The following is a 16,812-nucleotide window of genomic DNA, read 5'->3' as shown; positions in this document are numbered from 1 at the left end:
TTAATTGTAATTGTTCTCTGGATGGTGTTATGGTAGTTGAGGTCCTATTATCTATTAATACAGTGGAGCACTGATATTTGACCAAGTTGTGAAGGACTGAGGACTATTTGCCACAACTGGCTGATAAAAGCTCCACTGAAAGGCGATGGAATTCTGTGACAGGCTAGATGCCCTAGCAACAGTTCCTTAGGAATCAGTTGGCCTTGATGAAACTGGGAAGTTGATCTTGACTTCCTGGGACCTTAATAATGATCATAATCCTAACACAAGCTTGATCTTGAAGTGATTAGATCAGCTAGGCTTGATTCCACGATCTGACTACGATATCAAAAGATGTTGACTTTGTCCTCAACCAGGTAGGCTACTAGCTTATGAGTAAAGGCTGTCAGAGGCTTGCAGATTTAAACTGGGTTTATTGGATAGACTGAAGGAAAGGAAACTGGGAGGTGGGAGAGAGAGAAGTAGGTGAAACCTATTAAGCTTATAACCTATAATAAGTTCAATAAATGGAGATATCTAAGTAGAAAGTTGACCTAGGTGCTGAGTCCAGGGGACTTTGAGAGTCTCCCCTGGCTCAGAAGCTGTTATAGATTTTGGATATTTTGATGATGAAATAATCCTGTTTGATAATTAAGACTCAGTTGCCTTATCAATAATAAGGTGATTGATATAGTTAGCAAAGAAGTCTGACCCCTGCCTGCCTGCTTATACCAATCTACCCTCCTCCTGGAGCCCAGAGAGTAGACAACCTTCTGCTTCCCTAACCCAGAGAAGAAGTGGCCCCTGAGGGGTTTTGCTCCTCAATTTATACTCCTTTCCCAGTTGGCACATGCCTGGGGCTGCCTTGCCAGGTTCTGTATTCTAAAGGGGCAAACTGCTCTTTTACACCTACAAAAATGGCTGACCATTTTCTATATATTACAATGGGCAACATGAAAGGATAGACACATCTGATAAAAAAAAAGTTTTCTAGGGCTCTGAGAAAAGGAAAATCTTGGGTAGGTGAATGGAAAGACTCTACTGGAAAGTATTTGTAGTTTGTTATAAAAACAGCTTCATCAGCAAAAACATCAAACTCCCTGGCCTCAGCCAGATTTATCAAGGAGAGTGGTGGACAGATTTTACTTGAGAATATGGGTGAAACAAAAATAGGCTACTTGTGCCTGCTGCAGCCCTAACCTAAGGGGAGGCCGAGTCTTCAGGTTAGGGGATGATATTTATGGAAAATCAAAATAATAGCCCCATCAGTGGCTCCTTGATGATAGCAGCTTTCTAGCCAATTGACTAGTGCTTATTAGTTGCTTACTGTGTGCAAGGCATTGAAAATGCAAAGGCAATAATAAAACAATCCCCACCCTCTTCATGTTTATATCTAACAGTTTCTAAATGTCCCATTCTCTTTAGCTTGAACCCCTTTCTACACATACAAACACAGTGACACAGAAGCCTGGCTGGATCACTGTTGTCTCCCAGATTTCCTGCGCCATGCTGACTTTGTGAAGCCAAATGTTTTCAATCTGTCAAGGAAAATGGTCTTTCAAGCCTTTTTCATCCCTAATAAATGTTTAAATAGATATGAAATGAATCCCATTGGCATCTGACCATTCTAAGCAGCAAAGCTGGCCTTATTAAAGTGAGAGAATCTTTTACTGTAACTATTTACAAACCTTTCTTATCTTCACGTCGTCTTAGCTTTGCTCTTTTCTCTGCATCCATCTTCCTTTATCTTGGATTGTTCTGGTGGCAACATCAGTTATTTGAGATCTGGCTGCCAGTTTCATTACATCAGCCCTCCCTCTCCCGCCATCTCAGCAGGAACTCTCCCTCCTTGCTGCTGCCTTCAATCAGTTTGTGAAGTTGGATTAGTGTCCCACTGTGGACCGGAGGGTCAAACCATTGATCTGACCTGCTTGTTATGACTCATTCTGGCATGGCCACGGAGGAATTTCCCTGCTGGTAAAATAGAGGGCTGCAGGAACGCCTTCCTAGGTCATCTTTGAATAAATATTCTTTTTTTTTTATGATGTTTAACTTGAATCAGAGGTTAAGGCTCTTGTACCTTTTCCATTGATAACTGATGTACTTTATTTAAATTCATGAAGCTTGGTAGAACCATTCAAAATAATAAATGATAAGGGAAGCTCACAATTCTTTCTGTGTTTGTGGTTGTAAAGGATATATAAATTACCTATCTAGGAAGGCAGGTTTTCATTATTAGGGTTCTTTTTTCCCCCAGAACAAACAGATCTTCTAGTCTATGTCTACATTAGTTCATCTAGTTTAAATTTCATGAATAACTGGGATAGAGCATTTCTGCTTTGCATTTGTGTTTAGTTTTCTAGCCTGCAAATTCTGATTCTGTTTTATGTCAAACTGTCCTTTGGGATCATTGGAACATAGCTGAGTGAAGATTCTGAGAATAGCCACCTTCCACACTGGGACAAATTCTGTCCTCGAATGCCCTCAGGCAGTTTGTTTTTATATCTCTAGGATTTCCATGAGAGCTCTATTTCTGGGGCTTATAACTTTTGTGTGCCTAATTCCTTATCAGGGTCTCAGGGGCCACCCCCAAATGATCCCACATACCACACAGCATTTGAAGATAGAATATACTCCTCAAAGGCAAGACCTTTATAATGTCATCACTGTATAAACTGTTCTCCTATTCTCACTTTGCTGGCATCATTTCATGTCTGCACAATTTCCTCTAAAATTATCCATTTCATTATTTCTTATGGCAATATAATATAATATATTTATGTATCACAATTTGCTTAGACATTTCCTAATAAGAGGATATCTTTTCAGTTCCCAATTTTTGGCCTCCATGATCAGAACTATTACAAATATTTTTGGTTAAATGTAAAGGTCCTTTCCCTCTTTCTTTGATGTCATTGGGGTATGGACCTAGTAAATTGTATGACATAGTCATAGTTGTCTATATTAAAAAAACGTACATATTATCCTGTACCGTGGGTCTGGCATCTCTCTATCCAGATTGGGGTTACATCCTTTACCATCAGATCTCTGGAATCACAGTTAAGATTGTGTTGATCAGAGTTCTCAAAAGTTGTTTGTGTCCTCAGGGTTATTGTTATTATAGGAAAAATTTCCCCAGTCTTAATAATGCATCATTGATTAGGAAAGTCACCTCAGGAACTTTGTGCTTCTTCCCTTGGTGCCATATGCCATCCATTAGGAAGGTGCTCTACATAAGTCTCAGAGTAAATCTTGCGCTTTGATCTGAAGACTTTGGGTAGTTCTCCATATCTCAGTGAGGTTTCTTTTGGGTGGACTCAGTTATCATGATCTCTTCATGTTTTTCATTAGTTGGGGACGATAACAATAATCATTGTCATGCTTTTTTTTTTTAAACCCTTGTACTTCGGTGTATTTTCTCATAGGTGGAAGATTGGTAAGGGTGGGTAATGGGGGTCAAGTGACTTGCCCAGGGTCACACAGCTGGGAAGTGACTGAGGCCGGTGTCATGCTTTTTAAATTCAGAATGATCCATGACCAATTGGTATTTGGGACATGGAGTTTGGGAGAGGAAATTTTGACTACTAATAATCTCTGTTTAAATATTTTTCTTATGCATTACTCTAGCATGGAAGTGACCCTGGCCTCTTCTTTTTTCACCTTTAAAAAAACATTTGTTTTCACATCACTTTCATTTCCTTTTATTTGTTTACTTGTTTATTGCAATTAAGAAGATTTTATTTTTTCTCCTAGTTTCCTCTTGCCTTACTAGAAAAGACAAAAGAAAAGCTTTTTTTTTTTTATCTTTACCTTCCATCTTAGAATCAATACTGTGTTTTGGTTCCAAGGCAGAAAAATGATAAGGACTAGACAATAGGGTTAAGTGACTTGCCCAGGGTCACACAGCTGGGAAGTGTCTGAGATCAGATTTGAAGGACTGCCCATCTCTGGGCTTGCCTCAATCCACTGAGCCACCTGGCAGCCCCAAAAGAAAACCTTTGAAACGAATATGTATAGTCAAGCAAAACTATTTCCCACATTGGCAATGTGTGAAAATATAGATTTGAGATCTCTACATCTGATTAAGATCAAAAGGCCAAGAAGCAGTGTTGGTCTCATTTTGCACCTTGAGTTCATCATCTTCCTGTCAAGAAATGGACAGCTTGCTTCATTGTAGGCTCTCTGGAATTGTGTTTGGTCATTACACTGGTCAGAGTTAAGTCTTTCAAAAGTTGCTCATTTAGTGTAAATTGTTTTCCTGGTTCTGCTCACTTTACTCAGTATCGGTTCATATAAATTTTCCCAAGTTTCTCTGAAACTACTCCTTTCATCATGGATGACTGAATCCCTGAATTGATGTGTTCTTCCAGTATTTGCTGTCACCTTCATTTCCAAATACATCCTTCCATGCTCTCCGAACCCTTTAAGAAGTAACCTTGGATTCTGAAACAATGACATCAGACTGCAATTGTCATAGATTTTTCGTTATTTTCGCTGGTGTTGTTGGAAGCCTTTGAGTGTTATGTCTATGATCTAAGACTTTTAAGTTCTGAGAGGCTTATCACTAGGGTACTGGCTATAGATTGATGAATTCTTTTGGCAGTAGCAGCACATTAATCTATATACTTAGGAGAGCATTAGTAGAAGGAGTATTTAAATGAAATCATGGATCCTTGAAGTATTGATGTAATGAATAATGAAATGAACTACATACATTTTGCATTATCTAACCTTTCCTTTGTTTTGACATTTATATAGAGATGCCAAAGCTTTTATAACTAGGTTTTTCTTTAGTCAAAACATTGTTAAAAGGCTCTGTTCTCCGGGTTTCTTTTGCTGTGAAAACCATCTTATTTTGACTTGCAATTTTTCCTTTAACAATTTTGTTAGGAAATGAAACAATGGAAAATACCTCTTAAAAATGAAATTTTGAACCACTGAAAATTTGCAATATCTACAGCCTAAAAACATTTGCAATGTCAACACTACCAGGAGGAAAATACTCTAACGAAGATCATAATAAATCATGAGAGAACTAACAAGCAATAAACATAAGGAAGACAATACGTAATCTAAATTAAGCATACATAATTGTATTTGTTAAAAGTGCAATTTAGAGAATAAGTCCATATTCTCTTTAGCATATCCTAAAATCCAAAATTATAACTATCTAAATTGATTCATTGTGTTGTTTTAATTATGTATTGTAATTCTAAGCAGTTAAAATTAAGTGGAAATAATTAAAGTATATCTTTTTTTTTATGAAAACTTGACCACCACAACAAAAATAACTTCAAAAAAGAAGGAAAGGAAACATGAGAGAAAGGTTTGTTTTGAAATGGTAGTATTCATTTCCTACATTGGTGTAACCGAGTTTTGATGAAGTTAATTGGGATGGTTAAGATAGGAATTCTGTCCTTTTTGGGAACATAGGTTCATAAATTTAGAGCTGCAAGGAACCTTAGCAATCATCAAATCAAATTTATAGATGTAGAAACTAAGGCTCAAAGGAACTGAGTAACCTCATAAGACAGTAATGGTGAACCTATGGCACGGGTGCCAAAGATGGCATACCGAGTACTTTCTATGGACATGTGGCTCCTCTTCCCCTGGCCCCAAGTTTGTTACTAGAAAGGCAGAGGGACTTGTTCAAAATTGGTCCCCTCCCCCTCTCCACCTTGCCTGATGACATTTTTCCCATCCCCCATCCCTCTGCTCAGCAGCCAATGGGAATGCACAGAGGGTAAGATGGGCGGCTCACAGGTGGCAGAGCTGGAGGGGAGCAGAGTGCTTGGGCCACTCCCCTTCCCCTCTACACTTGCTGAGGACATTCCTCACTTCATCTGCTCCTACTTCCAGCAGCCAAATGGGAGCACTTCCTTCCTCCCCATATGTGTATGTGGGGGAGGGGGCAGGCCTGGCATTCATTGGTGGGGGAGGGGCGTGATATTCACTCTGGGGGGCAGGGTCTGGCACTCCCGATTCACCATCAGTGTCATAGGATCATGTGATCATAAACTAAGAGTTATAAAAGATCTTAGAGGCCATCTAGGCCTCTTCTCATTTTATATATGAGGAAACTGAAGCCCAGAAAAAAATGGAGGAACTTGGCCAGGTCCCCACAAGTAGTAAGTTGAAGAACTGGAATTCAAACCATGTCTTCTGCCTTAAAACACAAAATTCTTTCCTTTATACTACACTATTCTGGCATCTTAGAGGAAACAGAGGCAAAAAGGGTGAAGTGATTTATCCAGGGTCACCCAACTATTCCAAGGCCAGATTTGAACTCATGAAGATGAGTCTTCCCAAGGTCTGGCACTATCCATTTGGTCACCTAGGTACCCCATTACCGAGCATTTGCATTCATATACTACTCTGGAATATATCTAATTTTTTTTTCTGGGTGCAGGATAGGAAGGTGATAGGGACAGGGATGGTCTGAACCAGCTGAGGCAGTAAGAGGGTACAGAGGACAGAGCAGTAGGCTTGGAGTCAGGAATTCAAATCTAGCCTGAGATGCTTAACAGCTTTGTGACTGCAGGCAAGTCACTTAACCTCATCTGCCTCCATTTCATCAACTACAAAATGAGGCTACTAATAGTGCTTACCTTTCAGGTTTTGTTGTAAGGATCAAATGAGATATTTGAAAAGTGCTTAGCATAAGATCTGGCACAGTAAGCACTATATAAATGCTTATTCTCTTTCCTAATTCTTAATATGTAGACTCTCCACCAGCCACCAATACACATCAGCAATTATCTATACTTTTATTTTTTATTTGAAAACTCCTAATTAATTAATTAATTAATTAAGAATATTTTTCCATGGTTACATGATTCATGTTCTTTCCCTCCCCTCCTTCCATCCCCTTCCCCTAGCGAATGAGCAATTCCACTGGGTTTTACATGTGTCATTGATCAAGACCTATTTTCATATTATTAATATTTGCACTAGAATAGTCATTTAGAGCCTATATACCCATTCATATCCCCATCGAACCATGTGGTCAAGCAGTTGTTTTTCTTCTGTGTTTCCACTCCCACAGTTCTTTCTCTGGATGTGGATAGTGTTCTTTCTCATAAGTCCCTCATAGTTGTCCTGGATCATTACATTGCTGCTGAGAAGTCCATCATGTTCAATTGTGCCACAGTGTATCTGTCTCTGTGTACAATGTGCTCCTGGTTCTGCTCTTTTCACTCTCCATCACTTCCCGGAGGTTGTTGCAGTTCACATGGAATTCGTCCAGTTCTTTATTCCTTTCAGCACAATAGTATTCCATCACCAGCAGGTACCACAATTTGTTCAGCCATTCCCCAATCGACAAAGGGCATCCCCTCATTTTCCAATTTTTTGCCACCATAAAGAGTGTGGCTAGGAATATTTTTGTACAAGTTTTTTTTTCCTTATGATCTCTTTGGGGTATAAACCCAGCAATGGTATGGCTGGATCAAAGGGCTGTTGTGAATGTGAATATATGGAAAGATTAAGAGATTTCCTTCGGTTTACCTAGATAGTTAGTAGTAGGTATTAGAAACAGGATTTAAACTCAGATCGTTCCAGCTATGAGGCTAGCCTCTCTGTCCTCTGCACCACAAAGCCTCGTCCCTCATGCAGTGATAGGGACTGGGTCTGGGATTTCAGTATTAAAGAGAACTCCTAGATGAAGAAATTCCCTCTCCTGGCACCTGCTCTTTAACTTAGAATCTTAGAGAGTTATCTGGGGTCCTTAGAGTTTGAGTGATTTGTCTAGGGTCACACAGCCAGAATGTGTATAAGATAGAACTTGAACTCAAGTCTTCGTGGCCCAGAGGCCAGCAGATGCAACTCTGGCAGAAACCACCAGGATGAAAGCTCTGTATTCTACTACATATACTGGGCTACTTTATACTCCCTTTTATATCTTATATTAAATTGTCATTGTATGTGTATGTATATATGTATATATGTATGTGTATATATGTGTGTATGTGTGTATGTGTGTATGTGTATATATATATATATGTGGCCAATGGAGGGACTTATTTTGCTTGAATGTAAATTTATATGCCTATATATAACCTTTCTTACATATATGTGTGTTTGTGAATCTGCACTGAGTCCATTCTCTCTCAGGAGGTAGGTAGCATTTTTCTTTATGAGCCTTCTAGAATCTTGATGTTGATTAGAGCTCTAAAGTCTTTCAGAATTCTAAATTTTTCATCTTTTAAAGCTCTCAGACCATTTTCAAGTCTGAATTCTCTTTCCTCCCTTTCTAATCATAACCAGAAAGATGACCTGTTGAGTTTCTCACACTGTCCTCCACTCTCAAATCCCTCCTCTCTTCACCACCCTAGTCATTACCCTCTCTTGCCTCTTAGATTATTTCCACTGTCTTCCTTGTCCCNTATATATATATATATATATATATATATATATATATATATACCAGTTATGTTGTTTGGTGGTTTTAAAACAATCCTGTCCCACTCTTCATGACCCCATTTGGAGTTTTCTTGACAAAGATACTGGGCCAGTTTGCTGTTCCCTTCTCCAGCTTATTTTACAGATGAGGAAACTGAGGCATAATTGAGCAATTTACCCAGTCATATGACTAATAAGTGTCTGAGGACAGATTTGAACTCAGGTAGATGAGTCTTCTTGATTCCAAGACCAGCACTCTATCTACATTGCTACCTAAATGGCCCCAGATACTGTTCATAGGATAAACCACTATAATGAGTAGCAATCTAGACAGCAGACTGGGATAACATTCAACTTGGCTATTCCAACAGATTTTTTTAATGAGGTATTTCTGTGTCACATTCACCCCAATTCTGATAATAGTTTAAGGGGATACCTTTTATTAGCCTCACAAAGAGAGGAAGAATTTCCCTCCATCTAAAGAGTTAGCTTTCTTGTTGGTATGATTGTATAAGGATGATTAACTGTTATGAAATAGAATGTATATTTAATATATTGGGGATATTTAATGGTTGGGTCTGGTATTTTTGTCAAAAATAAATATGGTAAGACTTAGAATGTCATTGCCATCCAATGGTAAATCTAGTTTCCACTTGACCCTTATGGGCAGGCAGTGGAAATTGAAGTGGATAGTGCAAAGGTCAAGATTGTTCCTCAATGACTTGGTGAGTGAGGCAGACAGAAGGTGAGAGGAGACTTCCCTTTACCCCACACACACACCCGACATTTACCTAAGGGCCAGTGTCTTAGAAATGGAAGTAGGTCAATCAGAGTTTCAATTACAGTATAATTTTGAAACATCTCCAACCTTGGAGAGTTCCTTTGAAAGCGATTCTTTATAACCAGATTATTTATAACCAGTATAAATCCTCTAGTGAGTTGTGCAAGTTGCTTAGGCTACTACCCTCCATTTTCTACTCCCACAGCGAAACACAAAAAAAATAGAATAAAGAACCTAGAGAAAAATCCCGAAGAGTGTATGGCTACAGACTTCCCGGGCTTAAAGGGGAAATGAGAGCTCAGTATTTAACAGTTCATGCTAGCTATTGGACACAGTTCCCTTTCATTACTTCTTTTGAATGCCTAGAACTCTCTCACCCTTCTTTCAATCAAACCCTGTCCCTTCCTTCCTTTAAAACTGGACTCAGTGCTTATGTCCCCATGAAACTGTCCAGGCTAATTAAGTTCTGATCCAGGTACCTCTCTCTTGGCTCCTCTGACCTCATCCTTCATCCTTCTCACTTTTTCAACTACTAGTAAAATCTCTTGACATCAAATGCCATGGCCAACAAAAGTTCTCTAAAGACTATTTCCACAATTGGAATTGTTTTTTAGCTCCAGGAGGGGGGTGGGAAGAGAGGAGAGAAAGAACATGAATCATGGAACAATGGAAAAGTATTCTAAAAAAAATGTGAAAAAAGTGAAGACTATTTCAAAGCTTTGATCATTTACAATAAATTCAATATGTTGAATAATAATGTACAAGAATTTCCTCTGGACTCTGTATAGTGATTCTGTGTTATTTTCATTGATGTTAGAGAGAAGATAGTTAAGCTGAGCTGTAGATGAGCTATTTAATCTCTTTCTTTTCAACCAGCCAATGAATAAGAACTTATTTTTTGTGAAGATATTTTATTTTGCCAGTTTCATGTAATAACAATTTCCACCTAAGTTTTTTGCAGTTATATAATCCACTTGTCTCTCTACTCCCTCCTCTCCCCTTTCCCAGAGATGGTAAGCAATTTGATCTGGATCATACATGTATTACCATGCAAAACATATTTCCATATTGTTTATTTTTGTAAAAGAATATTAATATAAAAACCTAAACCCCAATATACTAAAGTGAAAAATCACATGCTTTCATCTGCATTCCAACTCCAATAGCTCTTTCTCTGGAGGTGAATAACATTCTTTCTCATAAAACCTTCAGAATTATCCTAGATCATTGTATTGCTGAGGGTAGCTAAGGTTTTCACAGTTGATTATCCCACAGTATTGCTCTTACTGTGTACGATGTTCTCCTGGTTCTGCTTATTTCACTCTGCATCATTTCTTGTAGATCTTTCCAGCTCTCTCTGAAATCATCCTGTTCATCATTTCTTATAGTACCATCATATGCCACAATTTGTTCAGCCATTCCCCAATTGATGGATATCTTCTTAATTTCCAATTCTTTGTCTCCACAAAAAAGGGCTGCTATAAATATTTTTGTACAAGTAGTTTTCTCCCTCCCCACCCCAACCTTTTTATCTCTTTGGGATACAGACCTAATAGTGGAATTACTGGTTCTAAGAGTATACATCATTTTATAGTCCTTGGGGCATAGTTCCAAGTTGCCTTCCAGAATGGTTGGATCAGTTCACAACTCCCCCAATGCATTAGCGCCCTAATTTTGTCACATCCCTTCCAACATTTATCATTTTTTGCTGTTTAATTGGCCAGTCTGATAGGTGTGAGGTTGTTTAATTTACATTTCTCTAATCAAGAGGAATTTGGAACTTTTTTCATATGATTATTGATAGCTTTGATTTCTTCTTTTGAAAACTGCTTGTTCATATCCTTTGACCATTTGTCAGTTGGAGAATGGCTTCAACAAGAAGCACTTTTAAGCATTACTATGTTGTAGGAATTGTGTTAGAGACTGGAGATAGAAAGAAAAAAGTAAGATTGTCTTTGCCCTGAAGGAGTTTACATTCTATTAAGATGGATGCAATATTCATATAAGTGGACACAGAATAATAAACAAACCAAATTCAAAGTGATTGAAGGGGACACAAAAAATTGGAAGGATAAGGAAAAGCCTCTTGGAGATCATAGTTAAGCTGAATCTTGAAAGAAACTAAGTTTTTCAGAAGACAGAAGAGAAGAGGGAGAACATTAGGTATAGAGGACAACCTGTACAAAGTCATGGAGACTAGGCATGGAAGGTCATCCAGAGGGAACAACAAATAGAATAATTTGACTGGAGTATATGAGGGGAAATAATGTAATATTAAGCTGGAGCTACATTATTATGAGTGTTTAAACGCCAGAGGAGTTTGTACTTTATCCAAGAGGCAACAAGGAGCTTCTTGAGGAAGGGGGTGGCATGAATAGTGTTGTATTTTGAATATCAATTTAGTAGCCATGTGGAGGAAAGATTGGAGGAGAGAGAGACTAATAAGAATTCATTAGTAAATTAACCAATTGGCTTTTTTAGTTGTCCAAGTAAGGAGTTATGAAGGGTGCTTGTGTTAAGAAAGGCGATGGATACAAGAGATGTCAAGGAGGTAGATTTGACCAGACTTGGCAGCTAATGAGTTTCAACAACCCTTCATCAGATCTTCCTATCACAAAAAATCCAACCACTTAAACCAAAGCCATGGAAAATTCTGAGCTACTTGCCAAAGAAAACAAGATCCAGAGATTAAGAGAAGGAAAGGAAATGGGGTGATGTGTGCCTGACACCTCTTTTCTTTCTCCACTGAATTAAGAAACATTTTTTACTTGCCAATTCCCAGTTACCAAATAAGCTAAGAATTGGTAATCTTTCATCTCTAGTCCTTTAGATTTGATGTGTGCTTTCCAGCAGTGTATCCAATTTACTTAATTTCCCTTATAAAAGTCATGCCATAAGTCCCAGTGGAGTTCATTATAAAGGAATTTTACCTATATTTTGCTCTCTGCCAAAGTTAATCGAATATATTTACATATTGCAAGAGTTTAAATTTAGGTCTTATGCTAAATATGAGAATTCTAAAGTAATATGGTGGTTGCCAATTTAAAAATAATACAGTTTAAGTCAAAATGACTTTTAGCAGCTTTATTTACAAAGAGGTGGAAAGAATGAAAGTGGAAAAATGTAAGAAGAAGGTAGAGAATTGTCTAGCATACCACCCTAAGTGCTATTCCTGTGTTCAGCTCAGCCCTGGCAGGGCTTCCCCAAGTTCCTTGTCTCCACGTGGATTTCCTGGTAATCCTCAGCCAGAGTTCCCAGTGGTGTCTTCAGTTAGAGTTCCACCAATGTCGCCTCCTCCAAAGCCAAAGCAGGAATCTTTAGAACCAACCTCTCCAGAAGCCAGGAAATTAGTCAGTATCCACATGGAAGACCGAGTCATTCACCAGCAAGCCTATGCAGGATCCAAGGAAAAAAGTCTCTCCACAGAACTCATGCTGAAGGGAGTGTACCACCAAAGTGCCAACAAGTAGAGAGGGTCTCCTCACAGAACCACCAAGGCAGGAATCTCTCAAAGCCAGAAATCCAGAGAAGTCCAAAGGAGAAGTCCCAAGGAGCAGTCCTCCAAAGAAGTCTTCCAAGGGAGATGTGACAAGGACAGGAAGTTCCAGACTTTCTATAGACCTTTTTTCCACGTCATTTCCTGTCCCTTCCCCTCTTCACAGGAGCCAATCACATCTTCCAAATTGCCTAGCACTGCCTAGGGGGGCAGTGTCTGTGGGATTCACTTCTTGTCCTCTGAGGGTGTAAACTTTTATCAAAGGATTCACAAGCTTCTGAGTAACTGAGTTAAAAGGGTGGAGCTCTCAAAGTAAGTGACTTGTGAATTCTCTTACTTGATGGCTCAAAAAAGTGTTAAGTAGAGGCTTCTTGACTGATTAACTCAAAATAGACAGAGAATAAAGAATTCCCTTTTATAATCCCCCCTGTGATTCTTTGGAAGACTAGTCTCCCCAATGAATAATTTAACATAACCAACTTATACCTTTAAAAATCTTCTAGCTAAAGATACATATAATATTGTACTTTCTAAGAGGAAATTACAATAGTTGGAGATAAGAGGGAAATAAAAGAGAAAGAGCAAAACCAATGATTGGTAGGCACATTGACAAAAAGCCATTTGGGGGAATTCCACTTTGGCACAGGAGTTTACATTCAGAATAAACATATTCAACCCCCTTCAGTTCAATCAATACATCCTGATACATCCCAAATTTCATTCTAGATCTTCTGATGCAGGGTAGGTTTCTTTTAGATTTCTTTATGGCACCTTCTCCAAACAGTTCATTTTCTTGATTTGGGGAGCTAATGATCTTCTTTCCCTGATGTTTTTTCTCAAAAAATTTTTTAAGTCTGGATTTTATGAAAATTATACACTATTTCTGTTGTTTTTATATATTCATATTATTGTTGTCTTCTCTACAGGAAATTCAAATCAGAGTAGGAAATTATGTCTTTTACTGTATTCCACTTAGTGCAGTGGTTTGCCCTGAATGTCTCAAATATAGCTTAATTTTCAGAATTATTCTTTTCTTAGACATTTTTAGCTGAGAAAGTTTTTTATTTCCTTAGGAAGTGGAGGCATAAAACCTACTAGCTTAGAACTTACTCTGTATCTATAGGATTTACTTGAACTATTTCATGGGCTCTTCCATGTGTAAGAGGAGGTGCTCGTTGAATCAATCAATGAATTACCTAGTCCTATTTAAAAGTAAGTATGAATTAAGAGTGAATGAGACCTAAATGTGCTTAACTGAATCAATCAAACAAGGCAATTAAACCGAGTATGAGAAGTCCTTGAAAGCTAGTAGATTAAATGGAGTGATGGTCCAAATGGGATTTGTTGTTATTAGCTAATAAGCTTTGTTTTTGCTGTTTGCCTCTTGTCCTATCATTCCTTAATAAAAACAAACCAGTTTTGAACCCAAGAGATTTGAGTGGCAAATGAGGAGAAAGTTGTTCCAGCTAAGTCTATGAGAGGACTTGTTTGGGGAGGGGTTGGATGTGAGTAGCCTTAGTCTTCTCCCTTTCCTCCTTTACTACTTTGTGAATTTTGGAAAGACAGAAGGCTTGGATTGGTATCCTAACAACGTACCCCAAATGGCAGTAACTGGTGGTAGTCTCTACATTGGGAGCTGATGACAAACTAGATATAGGAAAGAAAGGCAGCTTCAGCCCTTTACCCAGAGCTTTTTAACCCAAGGTCCATACTATATGTGTATGTGTTTATGTTTGCATGCATAAATATACATGTATTATACATACATATACACATATACATATACACCGATATTTCTATACATGCATATACACATATATTTACATTATGAAAAGGATTTCCCCAAATCCCCAAATATTGAAATTGTTATATAACATGTAATAATATAAAAATTTTATACAAAATATATAAACAATATATTATAAATGATAAACATATTGTATATAAAATATATAATTAAAATAGATACATAAATAGAAAATAAAAATATAATAAAATATTAAAAAATATAATTGGTTGTCTTTGTAATCCTTTTTTGTACTATACATATCTTTTATTTTATATATTTAAAAACATCCCAAGAAGGAGTCCACAGGCTTAACCCCATTGCCAAAAGGGTCCATGATACAAAATTATTAAGGAATCCAACAGCACAATCTATACTCTGCCTAATGAGAATTTCACAAGTACCTACATGAAAGGAAAAAAGGACATCCAGCAGCCAGGAGCCCGGAGTTATCGCTTTGTCCTATAGACTCTCTAAACTTGACTCCATTTTCTCCTAGAGCCTGTATGAACTGGGGAGAGAGCATATCACAGACTTTTGAAGGGATATTTTATACTAACTGATCTTACTACACCACCTTAGTAAATAACCCTTTATTAAGGTGATTTAAGTCTCACTAACTCATTGATATCAACCAGTCATCGTAGGAGGAAGCCTACCAGTGGGGCTTACCAGTTACAGGAGGAAAAAAACCACCCTAAGGGAAATGGAGTTAGTTCCCTCTTGGGACCCCCGTACTTAATTCAATTCAATTCAAGAAGGCACACAAGAATGGCAAATACGTTTCCTGAGTTATGGAACACTTTTCTTGACTTCTTTGTTCCCTGTGTCATTAAGAAAAATAAATGGTACACATCCCTAGAGCTATCCTAGACAAGCCCACCTTGTCAAGCTGCCTTGAGCAGAGAACTCTTTCACAGTATTTTTTCCTATTGAATGTCTGTTGTTGTTCAGTCATGTCAGTCCTGTCTGACTCTTCATGACCCCATTTGGGGCTTTCTTGGCAAAGATATTGGAGTGGTTTGCCATTTCCTTTTCCAGCTCAGTTTACAGATGAGGAAATGGAGGCAAACAAGGTTAAGTGACTTGCCCAGGGTCGCACAGCTAGTAAGAGTCTGAGGTCATATTTTATCTCAGGTCTATCTGATTCTAGATCCAGCACTCTACCCACTGTACCTCCTAGCTGCCTTCAGAGTAGTTTAACCTATTAAAGAAATGCGCTATTCACATTCTTTTAAAAAAAAAATTTTTATTGATTAATTAAAATTTTTTCATGATTACATGATTCATGTTTTTTCCCTCCCCTCCTCCAACCTCCCTCCCATAGCCAACAAGCAATTCCACTGGGTTTTACATGTGTCTCACTTCACATTCTTGATGATCTTAGTTTACACTGAGATATGTGGGATACCTAATTATAAATTTTGTAACAAAAACTTAATAACCTGATTTAGTTGATGGGTTACTATCTTGCTGAATGACTTTTTCCTCTTTTTTTAATTCTTTTTTGTTTTAAAACCTTTACCTTCTGTCTCAGTACTGACTCTGAGAACAGCATTAGAAGAACAGCAAAGGCTATTTTAACAATTGAGGTTAAGTGACTTGCCCAAGGTCTCATTGCTAGGCCAGATTTGAACCCAGGCTCTCCCAACCTTAGGCCAGACACTGTGCTGCTTAGATGCCTCTTTTTTATTCTTTGGTACAAGGGATAGCTTCCTCTTTAGGAGCTGAGGAGGCAGCTGTTCAGAAATAAAGGTGATATAAAAACAAATATATCAATAGAAATTTTAAAAAAAAGATTATAGCCTAAAGTAAATCAGACTACCTGCTCAACTATCTTATTGGGAGCCATAGTTAGGTAAAAAGCTACTTGGACTTAGTCTTTTCATCTATACATCAGACTTCAACTTTCACAGTTTCTGGATTTTAGTTTATACACAATTTCATTAGCAATTTTAATACAAAATCGTCTTCTGTAGGACAGAGATCCATCTTGAGGAATTACCATCACTGAATTTCTTTCTCACAAATGTCCTCAAACCATTGGAGAATTAAAGATCTCATCTCTTCAGTAAATGCTAACATGGTCTTTATACAGATATCTGATTTTGTTCCAGACAATGGCGGACAGACTTTGGCAGGGGGAAACAACTGGCCATTAAGAGGAAGAAAATGGACGCTGTGGGAAGGTGGAATTCGAGGGGTGGGCTTTGTAGCCAGCCCCTTACTGAAACAGAAAAGAGTGAAAAGCTCGGAACTCATCCACATTTCTGACTGGCTGCCTACTCTAGTCAACCTTGCTGGTGGAAGTACAAATGGCACCAAACCACTAGATGGCTTTGATGTGTGGAAGACGATCAGGTAATATTA

The 16,812-nt window shown here is 38.1% G+C and overlaps 1 protein-coding gene across 1 annotated transcript in view; it reads left to right on the top strand.

The window, feature by feature from the left end:
* ARSB (arylsulfatase B) overlaps positions 1–16,812 on the top strand; it is a 212,826-nt gene that overhangs the window by 92,645 nt on the left and 103,369 nt on the right. Inside the window, exon 3 of the mRNA XM_044680917.1 lies at positions 16,560–16,803. Within this exon, the coding sequence (XP_044536852.1) occupies positions 16,560–16,803 (244 nt within the window). The remainder of the gene's footprint in view (positions 1–16,559; positions 16,804–16,812) is intronic.

This window comes from Gracilinanus agilis, chromosome 1, assembly GCF_016433145.1.
Source record: "Gracilinanus agilis isolate LMUSP501 chromosome 1, AgileGrace, whole genome shotgun sequence".
Taxonomy (NCBI): Eukaryota; Metazoa; Chordata; class Mammalia; order Didelphimorphia; family Didelphidae; genus Gracilinanus; species Gracilinanus agilis.
This window is presented reverse-complemented; position numbering and strand designations above follow the sequence as displayed.